This window comes from Mastigoproctus giganteus, chromosome 3, assembly GCF_048544385.1.
Source record: "Mastigoproctus giganteus isolate SK-2022 chromosome 3, ASM4854438v1, whole genome shotgun sequence".
Classification (NCBI taxonomy): domain Eukaryota; kingdom Metazoa; phylum Arthropoda; class Arachnida; order Uropygi; family Thelyphonidae; genus Mastigoproctus; species Mastigoproctus giganteus.
The window spans coordinates 200,014,015-200,033,884 of NC_143577.1; the positions used below are offsets into that span (position 1 = coordinate 200,014,015).

At 34.1% G+C, this 19,870-nt stretch overlaps 1 protein-coding gene across 5 annotated transcripts in view; it reads left to right on the forward strand.

Annotated features, from left to right (window-relative positions):
* LOC150088569 (kinesin light chain-like) overlaps positions 1-19,870 on the forward strand; it is a 376,502-nt gene that overhangs the window by 257,901 nt on the left and 98,731 nt on the right. For all 5 annotated transcript variants that reach the window (XM_090369572.1, XM_090369571.1, XM_090369570.1 and 2 more), the window contains exon 12: positions 1,034-1,171. In XM_090369572.1, the coding sequence (XP_090225698.1) occupies positions 1,034-1,171 (138 nt within the window). The remainder of the gene's footprint in view (positions 1-1,033; positions 1,172-19,870) is intronic.

Consider the following 19,870-nt stretch of genomic DNA (forward strand, 5'->3'; position numbering starts at 1 on the left):
CCAGGCAGGAGATTTGCCAAGACCTGTTTGTAGTAGTGCAATATCTTTCAAGGAATTTTTTTAAAGGCCTGATAATAAGTGATGAGACCTGGATCTTCCATTATGATCCTATTCTAAAAACCATTCTGTGGAATGGATATGTCTGTTATCTACAGCAAAGGGGAAAAACCTCAGAAATTGCTAGATAATCACAAAAACTGGTGGCCAAGTATTTTGGAACAGAAATTCCAATTTGGTTAATCTTTTAGAGAAAGGTTAAAATTGTAAATAAAGAAAGATATAGGAAAACACTTAAACTTAATAAGACAAAAAAAAAAAAAAAAAAAGGGTTCTACCACAACAACAAATCACATTACACCATGATAATGCTGGGCCACACACTGCCCACATGGTTCAGATGAAAATTGCAGACCTTGGGCAGAGAGATTTGCCTCATCCTGCGTATAGTTCTGACTTGGCCCCACGAGATTTTTCTTTATTTATTATTTATTTTTTGGACATACAAAGAGATGTCTTTGTGGAAAACACTTTTTGAGTAATGAAGAACATTGTTAATCCTTTTAGCACTATACATATGCAAGTTGGAAAGAGTGATGACCAAAATATATTAATAAATAAGGTGGTAACATAGAATAATATATATGCTTGCTAGTATTTGTTTAATAAATGATGTAAATTTCAAATTTAATTTTATCACCAAAGAGGCATTACTGATCCTAGTATAACAAAAAGAATCTGTAAAGTGAAACCTTTATTACCTGTATTCCACATGATTATGTATTTTGATATGTCTTTTTGAGCATATTTCGAAACCAACATGTTTGTGAGCATAAATTAGTCTTTATATGTTATTAGAATACATGTGATTGAACATAGGATATTTAAAATGTGCCTATGAATTATACAATTCTCTTGTCTTGTTTATATATGAAAAAGAAATTATAGAACCATGTGTTTCTATAATTCTGTTATCTTATATGAAATGAGTATTTATAGTAATTTTGCTTCTTTTTTTTTAAATTTTTTAATAAAGGGGAAACCACATTATTTTGGAGCAGACATGACAGTAGTTCCTAAAGAAAAACGCAGATCTAGGGAATTTAGTCGCCGTGGATCACGTGAATCTCTAGAGAATGTAGCATACGATCATTGTAGTGAAGCAGCAGAAGATGTAAGTGTGTAAATATATGTGTATAAACAGTTCATAGCTTCATTTATTCAGTTTTACAGTTAAATAAAGTAATTGTGAATCTCGTTTCTCTACAGGCATTTCCCTGTAGTGAAAAAATTAGTTTACTTATGCAAGCACTATTTCACATTAGATTTTTAAAAATTATCTTCTCATTGAACAATTTTTAAATTTCTGTTTGAGTAGAGGCTGCAGTTTATTTCTCCCCGAAGTACACATTTATGCACTGCTGCATTTAACAGAAACTAAATTAACCAAATTGTTTTAGATTTAATTTCCAGTGTAGAACCTAACTGGCTTTGTTAGTTAATTGATTAATTATATTAATCAGTTTTTTGATTAACCCACACTTGTTTTGAATTCTAATTAGAAGATTATAGTCTTCCCATCTGATATACTTATATATGTAAATGGATGATAAGGAGTCCTGTTTGTATAAAAACAAACTAAGAAATGCCTATGGTCTTGGGGCAAGGTTTGTGGATGTTAGCATGTGCATTGTCAGATTGAGCTTGTATGCTATAACAAAAAATGCATGACCCATTGTTAGCTGTTGCATTGATTAATCTGATACAATAAAACAACAGTTACAATTAAGTTCTAAATTCTTTTTGCTGTAATGGCTGTACAGAATATAAACAAAGTTCATTTGTTTTAGAAAGCAATCTTAAATGACCATAGTTTTAGCATTGCATTCATTACTGCCCTAAATAAAAAAAATTCTCATAAGTGTTGAAGTAGTGGACTAATTTTATGTTGTGTTTGTTTTATATAAATATCTCATTGTCTATCTTTGCACAACAAATGGAATTCTGAAAGTAAAGATCCTAGGCAAAAAAGGAATAGTTTTAATTTTAACTTAATTTATTAATTTGATTACCAAGTTTATATAAATGTTTATTGCCTTACAGTAAAATTAATTAAAAAAAGCATGCTTAAAATATTTATTAAAAAATGTCAGCTCTTTCTGCTGCTTATTTTCATCCTTCCAGTTCAGTATTATGGCATTTGACAGATCATTTAAAGGCACTTTTTAATATGATTTTAAAAATTTTGTTTATGCCTTTTAGTAGCTTTATTGACTTCTACAAAAGCATATGTTCTCTCTTTTTTATACTTAAAGTTCATAGATGTTGATAGCATTTTAATTGTTTATAGGAATAAACAAGAGATAAGACACATTATAAATATATTTGGTTAGCATAATTATTTAAAAATGTGATCCTGAATGCACGGTAGAAAGCAGAATCAGAAAATAAAAGAAAAAAAAAAATTCCACTAGTATGTTTTGAGAAAAACATACTAGTTGAATTAGAGCATTAATAGCAAGAACTCATGAGGCTGGGAAGAAATGCTAAGCTGGACGTGCAAACAGTTGGCTGAGAAATTTTAAAAACAGCTATATCATCTGAATCTCAGATGTTGGGTTGACTTCTTTTTGCATTTCTAACAGAATTACCAACTTCATCACTATCTATAAAATAAAAAATGCAGGATGATGCATAGGAAAACATATAAAGATTGCAACTATCTGCAAATGTATATTATTCCTTGTTTAATTTATTATTATTATTGTGCATATGGCATTGTTGTTTTTTTTTTTTTTTTCCCAGATTTCAGAGCCACTGTTCATACAGCTCTAGTTTTACTCATATTTAGCTCAGAGAATACATTTTCTAAATCATATATTGTTGGGCAGAGTACTTTGTATTTTTGAATAGTTGCATTTCTTCAAATATAAGCTACAGTTCCAGGCGGAAAAAAAATTATGGATGCACATACTGGTATGTTTCCTTATTTCCAAATCAGTGAAAAAGGAAATAGATTTCTTGTTTGTGCTGATGTCACATTAATATCAATGATGGAAAAAGATATTATTGATTATTTGAAATGTGCAAAACATGTTTGCACCATAAAGTTTCAAGAAGAAAACAAAAAGATATAAAATTTTTTGTTAAACATGGAAATGTTGATTTGGGTGTATTAATCTTTGACTATAGCCAACCCTGCTGCACTGTTATTCAGGAAAATGTTTCCTAAATCAAAAAAAAAAAATCTCCATTAAAAAAAGCAACAGCTGCTTTGAATGAAATGGTGTTTATATAACTGTTGAAGTTGTGTAGTGTTTGCAGAATGGACAATTTTCTGTTTTTAAAACTGATGGCAATGATAATAGTTTAAAAATTTACTCATTGTTATAACATTTTTTTTGATAATAAATTGTGAAAACTCATGACTAAGTATGTTCCTTACCTACCTTGAAAAGTTATTTTATTGGTTGGAATATAAATTTTATAATTTCAAAACTTGAATGATATTAGATGCTAATTTGATACTATAGCACTCTGTGTGGACAGTGCTTCTGATATTATAGCAGGCCACAGAAATGATATTGTAGCTGTATTAAACGTAATGGAAAGGTGGATCATCGTTATAGGTTTCCTTTGTCAACTTGATTTAGTTGCAAAAAAAGGCTGCAAAAGTTTGCCAGTCAAATTGGATAAAATTCTTGTAGATGTGTATTATTTCTTGGAAAGAAGGACCAAACAAAAAGAAAGGAACCAGAGGTTAAAAAAACTTTTACAATGAAGGGACAAAAATATATATGGTATACTAAAACATATGGGTAGCTTTCACTTGACGGAAGTTTTTCAAGATTTGGTTGACAAATTGGGACCATTACTTGGTTTTATTTAAGGAGAAGATGGTTAATCAGCAATCTTCCTCTCTCAATGGGTCTAAATTTATACTAAGTTCCCAAATTTGATGTATACATTTGATAAAGTGAACTTAATTCTTCAGACAGTATCTCCATAGATTTTTAATTTAAGACATCTCTTAGAATTGATGACACTGAAAATGTAAATTTTAAGTTTTTCATCTATTCACTACTGGATAACATTGCAGACCAAAATAGAAAAGGATTTAGATTTTATTAATTGAAAACGAGCTGGCTTAGCCAGTATGTATGAAGCAGATGAATTTTTAAATATCATAAAGCATCTGAAATTGTCTTCTTCATCTGTATTCTTCCACATTCTTTGCAGTAATGAAGAATGTGATTAAGTTTTCAGTCATGTCAAAAAATATCAGAATAGAATCCTAATCATCCATCCCCAAAAAATGTTAGTCCATTTCAGTTATAGAATGCAAAATTTTGGATCTTGACTCTAAATACTTTTAGCACAGATTTCCTGAAATCAGTAGAGAGGGCTACTTGCCACCACTTTAGTATGTTGACATCATGAATATAAGCTTCAAGTATGAGACCTACAAATAATCACAGGAACACCAAATGAACCACACTATTGAAAGGTGATTATTATCCAACTTATTGAAAACTTTTCATTAATCCCCAAGTTTCCATTTCAGTGTGATGTGGCATCTCCTCAGTGAGTAGTATATAGAGAATTAAATTCACAAACTAAGAACCTTTGTTTTATACTGTACTGGGTGAACTGTAAATTCCATTAAAAATGTGTAGGGATGGTGGAGTGGGGGAAGGGGAGAAAGGATTTAAATAACCTAAATTTATCCAAAGAAAAGTAAAAAGCAAAAAAAAGGGGGGGGGGGGATGGGGAAGCACATTTCAGCAATCATATCCTAATAGTAAAAGAAGAAGAAAATACAAGATTAAAAAAAGTTAAAAAGTCATGAAGGAAGAAAAAGTTAATTACTTTAGTATTGTAATGACTTCCCATTCCTGCTATTGAGTGCCTTTGATGGAAAATATCATGGCAAAATTCAATAAGTTTAATGACTAAGAATAAAATGTTCAGCTATTCTGATATTTAAAATTTCATGAAACAAGTTTACTCTGGGACCTCAATTAAAAGATCTGTTAATAATTACAGGAACACCAAATGAACCACACTATTGAAAGATTACTATCATCCAACTTAAGGAAAACTTTTGCCAATCTTCAGTTGGCTGTTTCTGTGCTGATTGCCACCTCCTCAGTGGGGAGTTTGGTATGTGAAAAAGTAAATCTGAAAATCTTCCTTGTTTTTAATATTGTACTGTAGAAACTATTTAATTCTTCTGAAATGCAAATTCTATTAAAAGTGTGTGATGGAGGAACTACCAAAATTAGTTTAAATTTGCACAGGGCAAAGCAAAAAAACAAGAAATGAAGACTGCTTCTAAGCCCTTGTTTCCTAATAGAAAGAGAAAAAAAAAAGTATAAGATTAGGAAAGTTAAAAGTCATGCTAGAAGAATAAGTTTATTGCTTAGGTACTTTGGGATCGTAACTGAATTCCTATGAAATTAAGTTCATAGAACATGAAAGATTATTATGAGTATATATGCCTCAAGTGCAGGATCCACCAATAATAGGAACATAAAATTAATCAGACTACTGAAAAGTGACTATTATCAAACTCATGGGATATTCTCACCACTCCCACTCTCCAGGTGGATGTTTCAGTTCTGATTGAACCTCATAAGTGGGAAGCCCTCCAGCATATGACAGCACAACAATACAAATCGTCCTCAGTCCCCAGCAGCTTTCACTCTCCCTCTTACAGCAGCGAGAGGATCAGAGTGGAAGTAGAGGGTGCTAAGAATCTCTGGGTACAACCAGGCTGCCGTAAGAGGGAGACTGAAACTGATGCATGGAAACTGAACTTGGCCTGTTATAACGTAAGATCACTCATCGGTGAAGACAGGATATTAGAACTGGAAAAGGAATTAGAAAATGTGAATTGGAATATCATCGGTTTGGCTGAAACAAGAAGAAGAAATGAATCACTTATAAGTTTATCAAGTGGAAATCTGCTGTACAGTGAAAGGAGTGAAGGTGGAGTTGGGTTTCTGGTCCATAAAGATTTTAAAAACAACATTTTGGAATTCAAAAGTACATCACCAAGGGTGTCAAGACTAATACTCAAGATTTCTAAGAGGTACAAGCTAAAGATTATAATGATTTATGCACCAACATCAAGCCATGATGACGAAGAGGTTGGAGAAATGTACACCGAAATTGAGTCTTTTAGATGAGCAGAAAACCCACTACACTATTATTATGGGGGACTTCAATTCTAAGGTTGGAAAAAGGCAAAACAGCGCAGAAAGAGGAACTATAGGAAATTTTGGAATTGGTGAAAGAAATAAAAGAGGTGAAAGACTTGTGGAATTTGCAGAATCTCAAGGACTGTCAGTAATGAACACTTTTTTCAAGAAAAGGGTGAACAGAAAGTGGACATGGAAGAGTCCAAATGGATTAACAACTAATGAAATAGACTTCATCCTCACTAACAGAAGACATTGTGAATGATGTTACCGTCCTGAATAAGGTAAATGTTGGAAGTGATCACAGAATGGTAAGATGTACACTTGATATAGATGTAGGAAAGGAAAGGAAAAAACTGACTAGAGTAAATAATACAAAGGTCTTTGAGATAACAGAAGAGGAGAAAAAGCAGTATGTACTGGAACTTAAGAACAAGTTTGAGCTTCTGCAGACTGCTCAGGACCAAGATATCGACGAGGAATATTACAACTTTCTGAAAGTGATAAAGCCCAAGAAACCTATAGGGAAACAGAAATCCAAAGAAAAAATTAGTCAAGAAACACTTGTCATGATGAACCGAAGACGACAAATGAAGAGCAAGAAAAACACTGACAGGGAGAAAATTGAGTATACTGAGTTATACTCAATTTTCTAATCTTTCTAATGGCAAAGCCATTAGAAAGAGACTCAGAGAGGACATAAGAAGATTTAACACAAGAAATGTAGAACAAGCATTAAGGGAAAACAAAGGATTTAAATCAGCAGCCATGAGCAGTAATACAGAAAGACAAATGATACTGAAACTGGAGGATAGCGATGGTGTACTTATAAACAGCAGAGAAGGCATAATTCAAATAGCAGAAGACTACTATAGAGAATTATACAAGGAGCAAGGAAATGATTCCAGCAGTGGGGAAGATAGATTGCAAAGTAGCAACACATACGACATACCCGATATTCTTCCTGATGAGGTAGAACATGCATTGAAGAAAATGAAGAATCGGAAAGCTCCGGGGGAAGATGAAGTTACTGTAGAGTTGTTAAAATTGGGAAGAAGTGACAACACAAAAACTGGCAAGGCTCTTCACAAAGTGCATTAGAAAAGGTGTGATGCCTAAGCAGTGGATTAATGCAATCATAGTTTTGCTGCATAAGAAAGGAGATAAATCAGAAATTGGAAATTATAGACCAATTAGCTTGTTATCCCACATCTACAAGTTGTTCACAAGGGTCATTACTAACAGATTAGAAAGAATACTTGATGAGAATCAACCGAAAGAGCAAGCTTGCTCGAGGACAGGATTCTCAACTATGGATCACCTTCACGTAATATCACAGCTAATGGAGAAAGCAAATTAATATGAAACACCATTATGCCTGGCATTTGTGGATTATGAAAAGGCATTTGACTCCATACAGCATAAGGCAATGTTTGGGGCACTGGAAAGACAAGGCATAGATACTCCATATATTATGATTTTGAAGAAAATATATGAGAGTGCTACATCCTTTATTAGACTAGACAAAGACAGTAGCAAATTTAAAATCGAGAAAGGAGTTTGACAAGGAGACACAATATCTCCGAAGCTGTTTACTGCTGCCCTTGAGGAAGCTTTCAGAAGATTAGACTGGTCGCAGAAAGGAGTCGATGTAAACAGAGAGTACCTAAACCATTTATGATTTCCAGATGACATTGTGGTCATAAGCCACAATCCCAAAGAATTAGAGAAAAATCTTAATCAGTTATGCACAGTTAGTGAGGATTTTGGACTAAAGATGAATATGGCTAAAACAAAAGTAATGATGAACAAGTATGCCACGGAAAGGGAAATAATGATTGAAGGAACAGTAATTGAAAAGGTGGAGTCATATACTTATCTGGGACAAGTTATTAGCTGTAATAATGATAAATGGCTGGAAGTCAAGAGAAGAATAAATTTTGGATGGATAGCATTCAGGAAATATAGTCACACACAGAAGAGCAATATCCCAGTTTGTCTGAAACGTAAAATAATGAATCAATGTATACTGCCCACCATGACTTATGGAAGTGAAACTTGGGCACTCACCAAAAGAATGGAAGAGAAGCTGAGAACTACACAGCGAAGAATGGAACGAATTATATTGGGAATCAGACTGTTAGATAAGAAGAGAAACACATGGATTAGGCAGCAAACTCAAGTAAAGGACATTCTTATCAAAACTAAAGAACTAAAATGGTCTTGGGCAGGACACATAGCTCGAAGACATGACAGATGGACTAAGAAAATAACAGAATGGTACCCAAGAGGAGCTAGAAGAAAACCTGGAAGACAAAGGCGGAGATGGATAGATGAAATTCATGAGTTTTGAAATATATGAGCAATGGATGGCCAGTGCTCAAAACAGAAGGAACTGGAAAGTTGCTGGAGAGGCCTTCATCCTGCAGTGGATTGAAAATGGCTGATGATGATGATGAAGTGGGGAGCTGGTTATATGGAAAATTAAATCCACAAATTAACCCTGTTCTTTGTTGAATCTGGCAAGCTGTTTAATTTTGGGTGAACTGTAAATTCTTTAATGATTTTTAACTTTCTTAAATTTGTATTTTGTGCTTCTTTTGCTGTTAGAGTACGGGTGCTGGGAATTGGGAAGTTCTCCCTTATTTTTGTTTTCTTGTTTTTTTTTTTTTTTTTTTAACTTTGCCTTCAGTAAATTTCAGTTGGTTTTGATCCCTTCTCCATACTTTTAATGGAATTTATATTTCACACAAATCAATAATATAGGAATAGCTTAATCTATCGGTACTCACCTCAGTTATCCATGTTTTATCACATTGAAATTATAGGAAAGGTAAAGACATTAAAATGCAATTAATTAAAATTAGAAATAGGAAATAGAATTAATAAAAAAAATATCGAAGCCAACTGACGATGAATACTTCAAAAGTCTACCGTTTGGGCTCTTGGCCTCTTACGTTAAAGCTTTTAATTTTTTGTTTACATAGTGATTTTATAGATGATACCGGGGAATGGGCTGTGCACTTCTTCCTCCTCCGGGCTTAATCTTAAATTACTAATGTAGCTAAACTTTTCTATGTTTTAAATTAATTCTATTTGTTATTTCTAATTTTAATTAATTGCATTTTAATGTCTTTACCTTTCCTATAACTTCAGTGTGATAAAACACAGATAAACGAGTTGAATACTGATAAATTAATCCATTGCTATATTATTGATTTGAGTTCGCACAATTAAATGGTTTACCCAGTACAGTATTAAAACAGAAGACTTTAGTTTGTGGATTCAATTTTCCATACCCCTAGCTACTCAGTGAGAAGGCACTAGTCAGCACTGAAATATTCTAGTAAGTGGCAAAAGTTTTTCATAAGTTAAGCCTTGAGACCTTATCTTGATGAAGAATAAGACCATGATAAGTAAACACTAGAATTCTCCAGTGTACGTGTTCATTCCTTTTTGTAATGAACACAAAAGCTAATTTTTTAATGGAGTGAATCAGTTATTTAGCCCCCTGGTGGTTCATTGTTTAATTTAACCACCAAGCGACTAAGTAATTTTGTTTGTTTTTTTATAATAATTTTTTTTATTATTTTAAAAAATCCCACATATACTGATTACAAAGCAAAAACTGTTTTTCAGTAAAGCATATAGTTTTGAGTTATTAATTTTTTAAGTGGACAAGGGTTATATATCTAACCTGTATTTCCATCTGTGCTGTTCTTCTCAATTTGTATCTGCAATTCTCTTCTGTTTTTAAAACATTTGCTTTAACTAATCAACATCGGTCCATCTCTAAACTCACTGAACTAACTTCTCTCCCTTTGTATGTATTTCCTAAAAATGAAAATCTTCAGAAATTAAGTTCATTATCAACATGCATCTTCTGTGTTCTCATTCATCAACTCCACACATGACACTAGAGTACTGCAGATTCCAAATACCTTTCACGTTGGAGTTTCCATAAAAAAGAAATAGGGAGAGGGGAGGGATTATAATTAGCATTGAGATCAGAGGTCTCAATGCATTCTAGTAAAGGTCTAGAATGAATTATCTTGGATATGAAGTAATGAATTCCTGTATGAAATTGGGACAGCTGAAAACCAATCAACAAGTAGTAAAGAATAAGAAATACAAAGTTCGAACTTTGTCTTCTTTTTTTTTTCTTTACTATACTGAGGCAGACCACATGAGAAAAGGTGGAAAGTATACTGATTACTGAATAAGGAAATTCTTAAGAGCACTCTCTAAAATTAAAATATTAAAACTATCAGTTTTAGATAAAAAGCAAATACAGAGAAAAATAGAGAAAACAGAGGTAACGAAAAGGGCAGGAGAAAAAAACTTGGATCCTCTTTATGACTGAATTTTCCAAATACGTGCTGGCTCATGGTAATGAATTTTCAATAGTGATGGGCTCTGTGGAATGAATTTTATGGTGGAATATTTTAAAATGAAAACATATAAATGCTTTTAAATATTAATTTTCTCATGCGTCTTAAGTTTCAGGTTCTGAAACTTGTGTAACAGCCAAGTTTCAGAACCTCTGATATAATAATATTCCTTTAAATTCTGTTTATTTTTATCTGGATAGTAGTTTGGTTGGAAATAGTGCTGACTAAGTCATAACATTGCCTTGGGTAAAATATTTAATTATTTTTCTTGAATTAGTTATTGCATTGGGTAAAATTTTTAATTATTTTTCTTGAATTAGTTTGTATTATTTTCTTTGATTCTATATATGAAGTGTGATTGAAAAGTTTGAGAGACTAAACTAATATTTGGGAAATGATGGATACCCCTTCAAAGTTGTCTCCTGAACACATATACTGATTCAAATGCTTTTGTAATTTCTGGAATCGTTCCTGAGAGATTTATTTTTGTAATTGCTAATAATTCCTGTGACATGTTCTCAATAATTTCCTTGGAACGTTGCAAATCTGACCTTTTAGGAGACCTTGGGGGAAGAGGGAATTATAAGGAGCTAAATCTGATGAGTATGGCAGATGGCAGACCATAGTGACAAAGTATTTCATAAGAGTCAAAATAAATTATGATTGCAGAGAGCATGCAAGAAATGGCTGTTCTCTCTGATGATCATTGAGGTGCAATGCACAAACTTGGCTGAAACCTAAAATGCTTTCCAGTCCCAAATCTTGTGTTAAAATTGATTGAAGTGGCCCATAAAGAAATTAGTTTTGCTAAAAACTTCACAGAGTTTAAACATCAATCGTTTTTGATCATATCATGAACACAAGTGATTGAATTATTGCTTTTTGAAGTTGAAGGGTGGGCAGAGTGAGGATTAACTTCACTGGACAAACAGCCTCTTTAAACTTTGTGAACCACTGAAAAGTTTTCAGCATACCAACTTCTCTGAAAGTTTGTATTTTTTTTTTAACATTTTTTGGGTTTCTGTTGCACTTTTCTATAATTTTAAATAAATTTGATGCGATTTGTGCTCAATAAAATTGCTCATTTTAAAATGCAAAAAAACACCAACACCTATTCGATACATGTTACTTTAGACTGACCACAGATAAATGGACAGTTCATTAATTACTGTATGTGAGTCACTGAATAAGTCACGATTTACTAAATTGCCACAATTTCAAGAAACAGTCAGTCCCAGAACTTTGTATATAGTCTTTGCTTTGGTTCTGAGATTCATAGTATCCATCGAGAGCTTCCTCCTCAAAAAGCTAGACCTTGTTTTCAATTATATTTATTATTAAAGTTTTTTTTTTTTTTTTTTTTCCCGCACATTTAGTACCACTTTCTGTGCTGTATTTGCATTTCATTCATACTTTAATTTTAGAGGGTTCTTGATTCTTTCCTCATTCTTTAATCAGTACAGTATATTAAGTTAATTTCAAACTTTGCATCTTTTCTTTCTCTCTTTCACAAAGTATCAAAGCTTCATTTTCACTGAATTGATTTTAGTAATCAAAATGCTTTTTTACTCCCTTAAACCTCTACCATTCCATGCTTTCTTGAAAAGATAGAATGTGCAATTTTTGGTCTCTTCTTATGTGTAAATTTATAAATATATATGTATTTCTTTTATAAATGGAAAATTTCACTATTCACTAAACAAGTGACTAGTGAAACCACAAAACAAAAATGAGCTAACACAAACTGATCCACATTAGCAGTAGTGACTTTGCTTGCTCTTTCTGAAATTTAGTAGCTATGCTAATACAGGGTGGTTTTAATGTGCATTACTGCAGCTGGCTGGGTGGCAAGCTGTTAATGATAGGAAGATCAGATTTGGAATGGACACTCAGTTCATGTAGAAACAAAAAGTGCAAAAAAAAAAAAAAAAAGAAAAGAAAGTTATAAAAATTGCCAGTAGGATGAATTTGGTGCACTATGTTCCAGAAAGCAAATGTAACCTCATCATGTGACTGTCACTTTTCCTTCTGTGAGAATTTAAAAATGGAGGTGGCAAATACAGTCACTAGTTCTCGAAATGGTACTCTGAAAGAATGATCTTGCTTTGTTGGAAGACGTAGGAGTATAGTAAACAAATTTGATGAATTTGAAAAGCTGACTAAGACATCCAAGTCTGATATTGTTGGGATATCAGAGACTTGGTTCCCCTCAGATATAAGGGATGCAGAATTGGAATTTGGGGAGTACAGTGTGTACAGAAAGGATAGACAGGATAGGAAGGGAGGAGAAGTTATGCTATTAGTTAGGAAACACATAAAATCTAAGGAAGTGCATCCAGTTGACATAGATGGACAGTGCAATGTTGAGTCAGTTTGGTGGGACATAAGCACTGGGAAACCAAAAATGAGGGTAGGAGTTTATTATAGGCCTAATGACTATGATGAGTACAATGAACAATTATACAGAGAAATAGTGAGAAATAGAGAAATAGAGAAATCAGTGTCTTATAATGGGGGATTTTAACTACCCAGATATAGACTGGAACTTGTGGGTTGGTCAGTTGCACACTAGCAAGGCTTTTGTGGATTTATTGGATAATTGTTTTCTATGGCAGCATGATAGAGAGGCAAAACAAGAGGGAGTAACACTCTTGATCTGATTATCAGCAGTGATTATTCATGCATTAAGAATTTACGGATAAAGGAACCACTAGGTAGCAATGAACACAGTGTACTCATGTGGAATTTACTTAAAGGTGTAACTGCCATCAGGAGTAAAGGAAAGGGTTTTTGCTTTCGTAAAGGTGACTACAGTGGTCTCAGATTTTTTAGGTTCTATACAGTGGAACTAATTGATGATGTTATCAACAGCAAATTCTAAATGGTAAGCATTCAAGGAAGTAATCTTGGAAGCAACTAGGCTTTTTGTTCCTACTAAGAAATACTGCTCTAATAGATGTCAAATGAACTAATCAGTCTTGGCACAAAAATCAATCTAACACAATTAAAAATTAAATTTATTTTAATTAATTTAATTTTTAAATGTGTTAGATTGATTTTTAATTGTGTTCATTTGATTTTTAATTGTGTCAATTGATTTTTAATTATTTTTTACTGTAATGTCGAGCTGGATATCATCATTCTTCTCTTTCTTGGTGATTCCCTTCTTTCTCTGTCTCTGTCTCTCACACACAGGATAACTGGAAAATTTTTTTAGCTGGTGCAGCATAAGCCTCAGGCTTCCTTGCACCATATGGCTAGTACGATTTTTGATTTTTTTCGTTTTAATTGCTTGGAGAGTATCATACGGATGTGTTCTACGTATTATATTGAGGTAAACTTCTCTTATTATTTTACAAATATTGATATCAACGTAGAATATATTGAGCATTCCATTCTGGTTCATACAATAAACTCTAAAAGGAAGGGGATGAATCAGATTGGTCCACTTGATATCAGTAGTTTCACTGTAAATGATCATTCTCGGATAGCTGCCGAACTAAATGAGTATTTTGCATCTACATTCACATATGAGGAGTTATTCAATGAGGAGATGGCCAGATGTTTATTAAATTCTAACAGGGAGTTTAATGATTTTGTAATAACTGAGAGCAAAATGGAGGAGAAATTGTTGAAGCTAAACATAAGAAAGGAACCTGGGGTGGGTGGGATCTATCCAGTTATATTAAAGGAGGCAGCGGAGGAAGTAAGCAAACCCTTAGCCATAATTATGAGAGCATACTTGGACTTGGGAATTCCCCATGGACTGCAGATGTGCAAATGTATCTCCAATTCACAAGGGGGGATCAAAGGGTAACACAAGTAATTACAGACCTGTTAGTTTTACATCTGTTCCAAAGAAAATAAAGTTAAAGACTGTTGGTTAAAGAAGCATTGCAGAATCATTTAGACAAGGCTGCAGGAATAATTCAGACACAGCATGGGTTTGTCAAGTGGAAGTCTTGTCTGACCAACTTGATTCGATACTATGATCTGGTCACGAAGGAACTGGATGCAAAACATAATTTTGATATCATATACTTGAATTTCAGGAAAGCTTTTGATACTGTTGCACATGGAAGACTGTACACATTGGAGCAGTATGGCATTAAGGGCAAGTTGCTACAATGGATAAAAGGATGGTTGATTGTGAGAAGACAGTGGTGGTGGTCAGTGAGTATTGCTCTACATGGACTAATTTTATTACTGGTGTCCCTCAGGGTTCGGTGTTCGGCCCATTGTTGTTTTGTATATTTATCAATGATATTGATCAAGGTATGTCAAGCTTAATGTCAAAGTTTGCAGATGATACAAAGGTTGGCAGGGTTGTTAACAGTAATGACAGTATGCTGCTGCAACAGGATCTGGAAAAAGTTGGATAGGCTGAGAAGTGGCAATTTAACATTGACAAATGCATAGTACTGCATATGGGTAACCCCAGAGAAATATATCAACTATGTGGTGTTACACTCAGGGCAGTGGAGAATGAAAGAAACCGTGAGGTAATTGTGCAGTCAGATTTGAAGTTTTTTAAGCAGTGCAGACAGGCTGCCAGAAGTAGGTCATGGGGTCTTGTCGACGATATACAGGAATTTTGCAAGCAGGGATAAGGAGGTGTTAATCCCTTGTATAAGGCAGTGGTGAGGCCACACCTTGAGTACTGCGTACAGGTCTGAAAGCCTCATTTTAGGAAGGATTTAGAGTTACTAGAATGAGTACAGAGAAGGGCAGCAAGACTAGTGAAGGGAAAAAAGGAATGCTCTTGTGAAGAAAGGCTTAAGTTCTGCAAATTGCAGCTTCTGGAGACTAGGCGCCTGCGAAGCGATCTGATTGAGGTGTATAAGGCCTTGAATGGATTGAGCAGGCTTAATGCTGAGGGGATTCTTCCTATTGCTCAGATTACAAACCCGTGGGGGCATAGACAGTTGTAGAATAGATGTGCAGTAGTTTGCCTTTAGCCAGTGGGTAGTTCATTGCTGGAACAAACTTCCATCTGTTGTTGTGGAAGTTGATAGCTTAAATAAATTCAAGGCAGAAATAGACAAACGTTTGGAATGAATGGATCAGTGAAATGGGAAGGGTTTTTTTTTTTTTTTTTTTTTTTGGCTAATGCTGTATAAGATTGCTTTCTTGCATCATGTGCCTCTACTAATGCTAATAGCTGTCTTACCAGAATACTAGCATTTAAAAGGGTTATGAAGGTGGTCAATTCCCCAAAGTGAAACTGCACAAAATGATGAGAACATTCAAAGAAATAGGTGACTTTAGCTCACAGAAGAGGTCCTCCAGTCACAGCAACAATTGTTGAAGAAATTGCTGGCCTATGGTGTTACACAAAATCAACGATCATCTATTGATGCTAGGTTGGTATCATGGTCAACCATTTGTAAATTTCTTTGTTTGTTTGTTGCTGTTTGTTTGTTATTTGGTTTTTAGGAGCATTAGCAACTAAGGCCATATTGCTCCGGGAATATGCGGTGGTCATTCCCTGACCTTTCCGCATCCTCCGTATTTGGTGGTGATTGGCTCGAACCCCGGTCTAGTCAAGAAGCCTGTGCTACGCACTGCTGTTCCTTCCCACCTGGCTACGGAGGCGCTTGTAAATTTCTTTGATCCACAACTCATTGGTACCCATCCAAGTTTCATGTGGTGTAACAACGAATATAAACTAATCCACATGAATGTAATGACTCTACCTTATGGTTTCCAGCAAGGATCAGTGATTGTGAGACCAGAAACATTTTATGGGAAATGAGGCTCATTCCAGTTAAGTGGCAGTGTGAATATCCATAACTCTTGGTGTGGGGATCATTGTCCCCAGATTTTGTCAACAGATTTCCTCTCCATTGTCCATTTGTTACTGTTCGGTATGAGGTTACTAGAATTTCATAATTGAACCATGTTTTACTTTAAGGAGATTCCAGCTCTTAGTACAGAGATGGGCACCATGACAGTTAAGTGTTATTACAATCTCTGTCAATATAATCCTTGCTGTTTAGGAGTGAGAGGACATTTGTTTTTATGCAGGATGCAGTTTCTCTGCACATTGGTCAGCTAGTAACTCAGCTGATTCATTAACACATTTCACAGTGTCCATATCATTTCCATCATTTCATAATCAACATGGCATATGTTCACTTTAGTAATGTATGCCATGTTGATCTTAAGACCTCAGTCAGTCCTTATGACTTGATTGCGGAGATATCTCAACGACAGGATGTGTAAAGGATATATCCAATTTGTGGCTGATTTGAAAGAAAGCACCACAAGGAATGTCGCTAACATCCCTCATGGCACGCTTCAGGCAACAGTTGACCATGCTGTGCTGCTTCCAGCAAATAGTCACCATATCAAACATCTCTCTTCATTAGCAATTCATTCAAGCATCTTGAATGAATCGTTAATTCTACATATTGTGGCAGTTTTTTGAATATACACACATATATATACAGTGGAACTTCTCTGTTACGAACTTCTATTTAACGAATTTCTCTATATTACGAATTTTTTCGCAAAACATTGCACCTTGAAATGAAATTATATGTAAAATTAACCCCATATAACCCCATTGACGCCCGTAGAAGGGTCTTTGTTTCATTTTTGTTACAGTTATCAAACCAAATGGGTTTTCTTAAAAGTGGTCGTAAACTTTACAATAAATAGGGTAGATTTGTAAATTGATGTTGGCTCAGGGGAAAATGAAATTCGCTGTGGTAAACCTTTAGCATGCTGCGGCGGCAGTACATAGAATGCTACCATAGTCGGTTTTTAGTAACGCCTACTGAGTGGCATTCGCTTCTCACCTCAACTGTACCAAGTGACCTTCATGTCAATCATTATATGATATGTCCGTTCTTGTCTAACTGGACTCCCAGTAGATGGTTTCATGATTTTTTTTTTTTTTTTTTTTTAATTTCGTTCGTCATTAGTCACATAGGCTATATGCTCTTGTTTTTTTTTTTTTTTTTTTTTTTCTTCCCTGAAAAGTAACATACAGCATACGTTAATCATAAATTTTCTTTCGTGTATACATGAATGAAAGCAGAATAAAAGAAATTTACAAAGTCATATATTTCTTCAAAGGGAGTGATGCTGTTGAATTGGAAAGCAAACATCATTGGCGGTACCTGTACTAACAATTCACTATATGACCAGTGCAGCGAAGTTTGCGGTGTATGTATGTATCGTCAAGAGCTGCAGTCCAGTAATTTTTACAATTGCGAAAACAATGTCGAAGAGAAAGTGTTTAAGTATTAATGATAAAGCAAAGATTGTTACGATATTGACCAGGGTTTTAAGAAAAAAGATGTTGTGGAGAAATATGGCATATCTGCAAGCAATTTATCTACGATTCTAAAAAAATCGAGAATCAATTTTAAATGCAATTGAAGGAGCAGACAAGAAGCGAATTAAGTTGTGTATATACGAAGATGTTGATAAATCTGTTCTAAAATGGGTGCAAATGATACGTGAAAAGAATATCCCAATATCGGGCCTAATAATTCAGCAACAAGCTCTGAAATTTGCAGTCCCTTGGACATACAGAATTTAATGCGAGCACTGGGTGGCTAGATAAATTTAAGAAGTGCCACAGAATTGTGCAAAAGGTTATTTGTGGAGAAAGTGTTAATGTAAGCGAAGAAGATTGCAACAGTTGGAGGAACAATACCTTAAAGAAGATTTTGGAAGAATATGAGCATAAGGATGTTTTTAATGTTGACGAAATGGGTTTATTCTTTAAATGTTTACCGAATAGAACACTTGCTTTTAAGGATGATAAATGTTTTGGTGGAAAACAAAGCAAAGAAAGAATCACTGTGCTAGTTGAAGCGAATATGACAGGAAGTGAAAAATTAAGACTTTTAGTCATCGGAATATCAAAAAACCCAAGATGTTTTAGAGGCACAAAATCTTTGGAAGTTGACTACACCTTTTAATAAAAAAGCATGGATGACAATTGATATTTTTGAAGAATGGATATTAAAACTAGACAAGCGTATAACAAAAGAAAAAAAGAAAATCGTGTTGGTAACAGACAACTGTCCGGCACATCCTGCCAAACTTAAAAGTGCGAAGTTGTTTTTACCACCAAACGTAACGCCAAAACTCCAGCCAGTGGACCAAGGCATTATTAAAAATTTTAAATTTCATTATCAAAAGAGAATAATAATGAAGATTGTCAATGCGTTATCAGAAAATAGAAATTTGGAGGTTACAATTAATCTTAGAGATTGCATCTCTGAACTGGCAAAAGTTTGGACAAATGTCACTGAATACACTATTCAAAATTGTTTTTCGAAAGCAGATTTGCATTGAATACAGAAGTCGAACAACGAACAAGATGAACTGCCCCTTTCACAACTGAAAAACTTTTGGACATTATTAGAATCGTCTGCAAACATTGAAAATGAAATAAAACTAGTTACGTAGTTAAATAGTTACGTTTACGTAGATCAAGATCTGACTACAACAGAACATCCAAATGATGATGAAATGCTGCTGAACAGTATTAGATGTGACCATGATCACAAAGAAATTAACGATGACTCTGAAGATACATCAGACAACCCGTAGAAAAGCCAACTGGCGAAGAAATGATTCACGCTTTTAAAACGGTTCGTCTGGGTCTACAGTTTTGTGAAAATGTTCCTGATAATTTTTTTAATGTTCTGAATAAATGTGAGATTTTCTCTGAGAATCAGACTTTTTAATCTTACTGCGCAAACAAAAATTACAGATTTTTTTTAATTTGTGATACTTACTGGCGAAAATTGTGTAAATGTAATTTAAATAAGTATGTTTTTGAAATAAAATACATTAAAAATAAATGTAGATTCGTTTTCATTTTCTAATTAGATAACAATTTCTAATAAAAAAGATTCTCTGTATAACGAATTTTTTTGCCGGATTTATCGAATTCGTTATATGGAAGTTCGACTGTATATACATATAGGGTGATTCTAAATTATTGTCGGGGTTTCCATGGCCTATAATTTTTAAACCAGAAATAACAAAATAAAACTGCTTACGGAATATGAAAGTGTAACTCACAAAGTTTTATTTGGCAACGCTGTACTCGCCACATTGATGTCTGGGAGATGTCGATGGCATTACTTCAAAATGGCAACTGTTCAAGGGAAGGCAATGTGCGTACTTTGGTTTTTCGAAACGAAGTCCGTTATCACATCGTTACAGAACTCAGTATGGAAAAGATCCACCTTCAGATTATGATATCCGATGTTGGTTAAAGCAATTTCCAGACACTGGTAGTGTACAGCA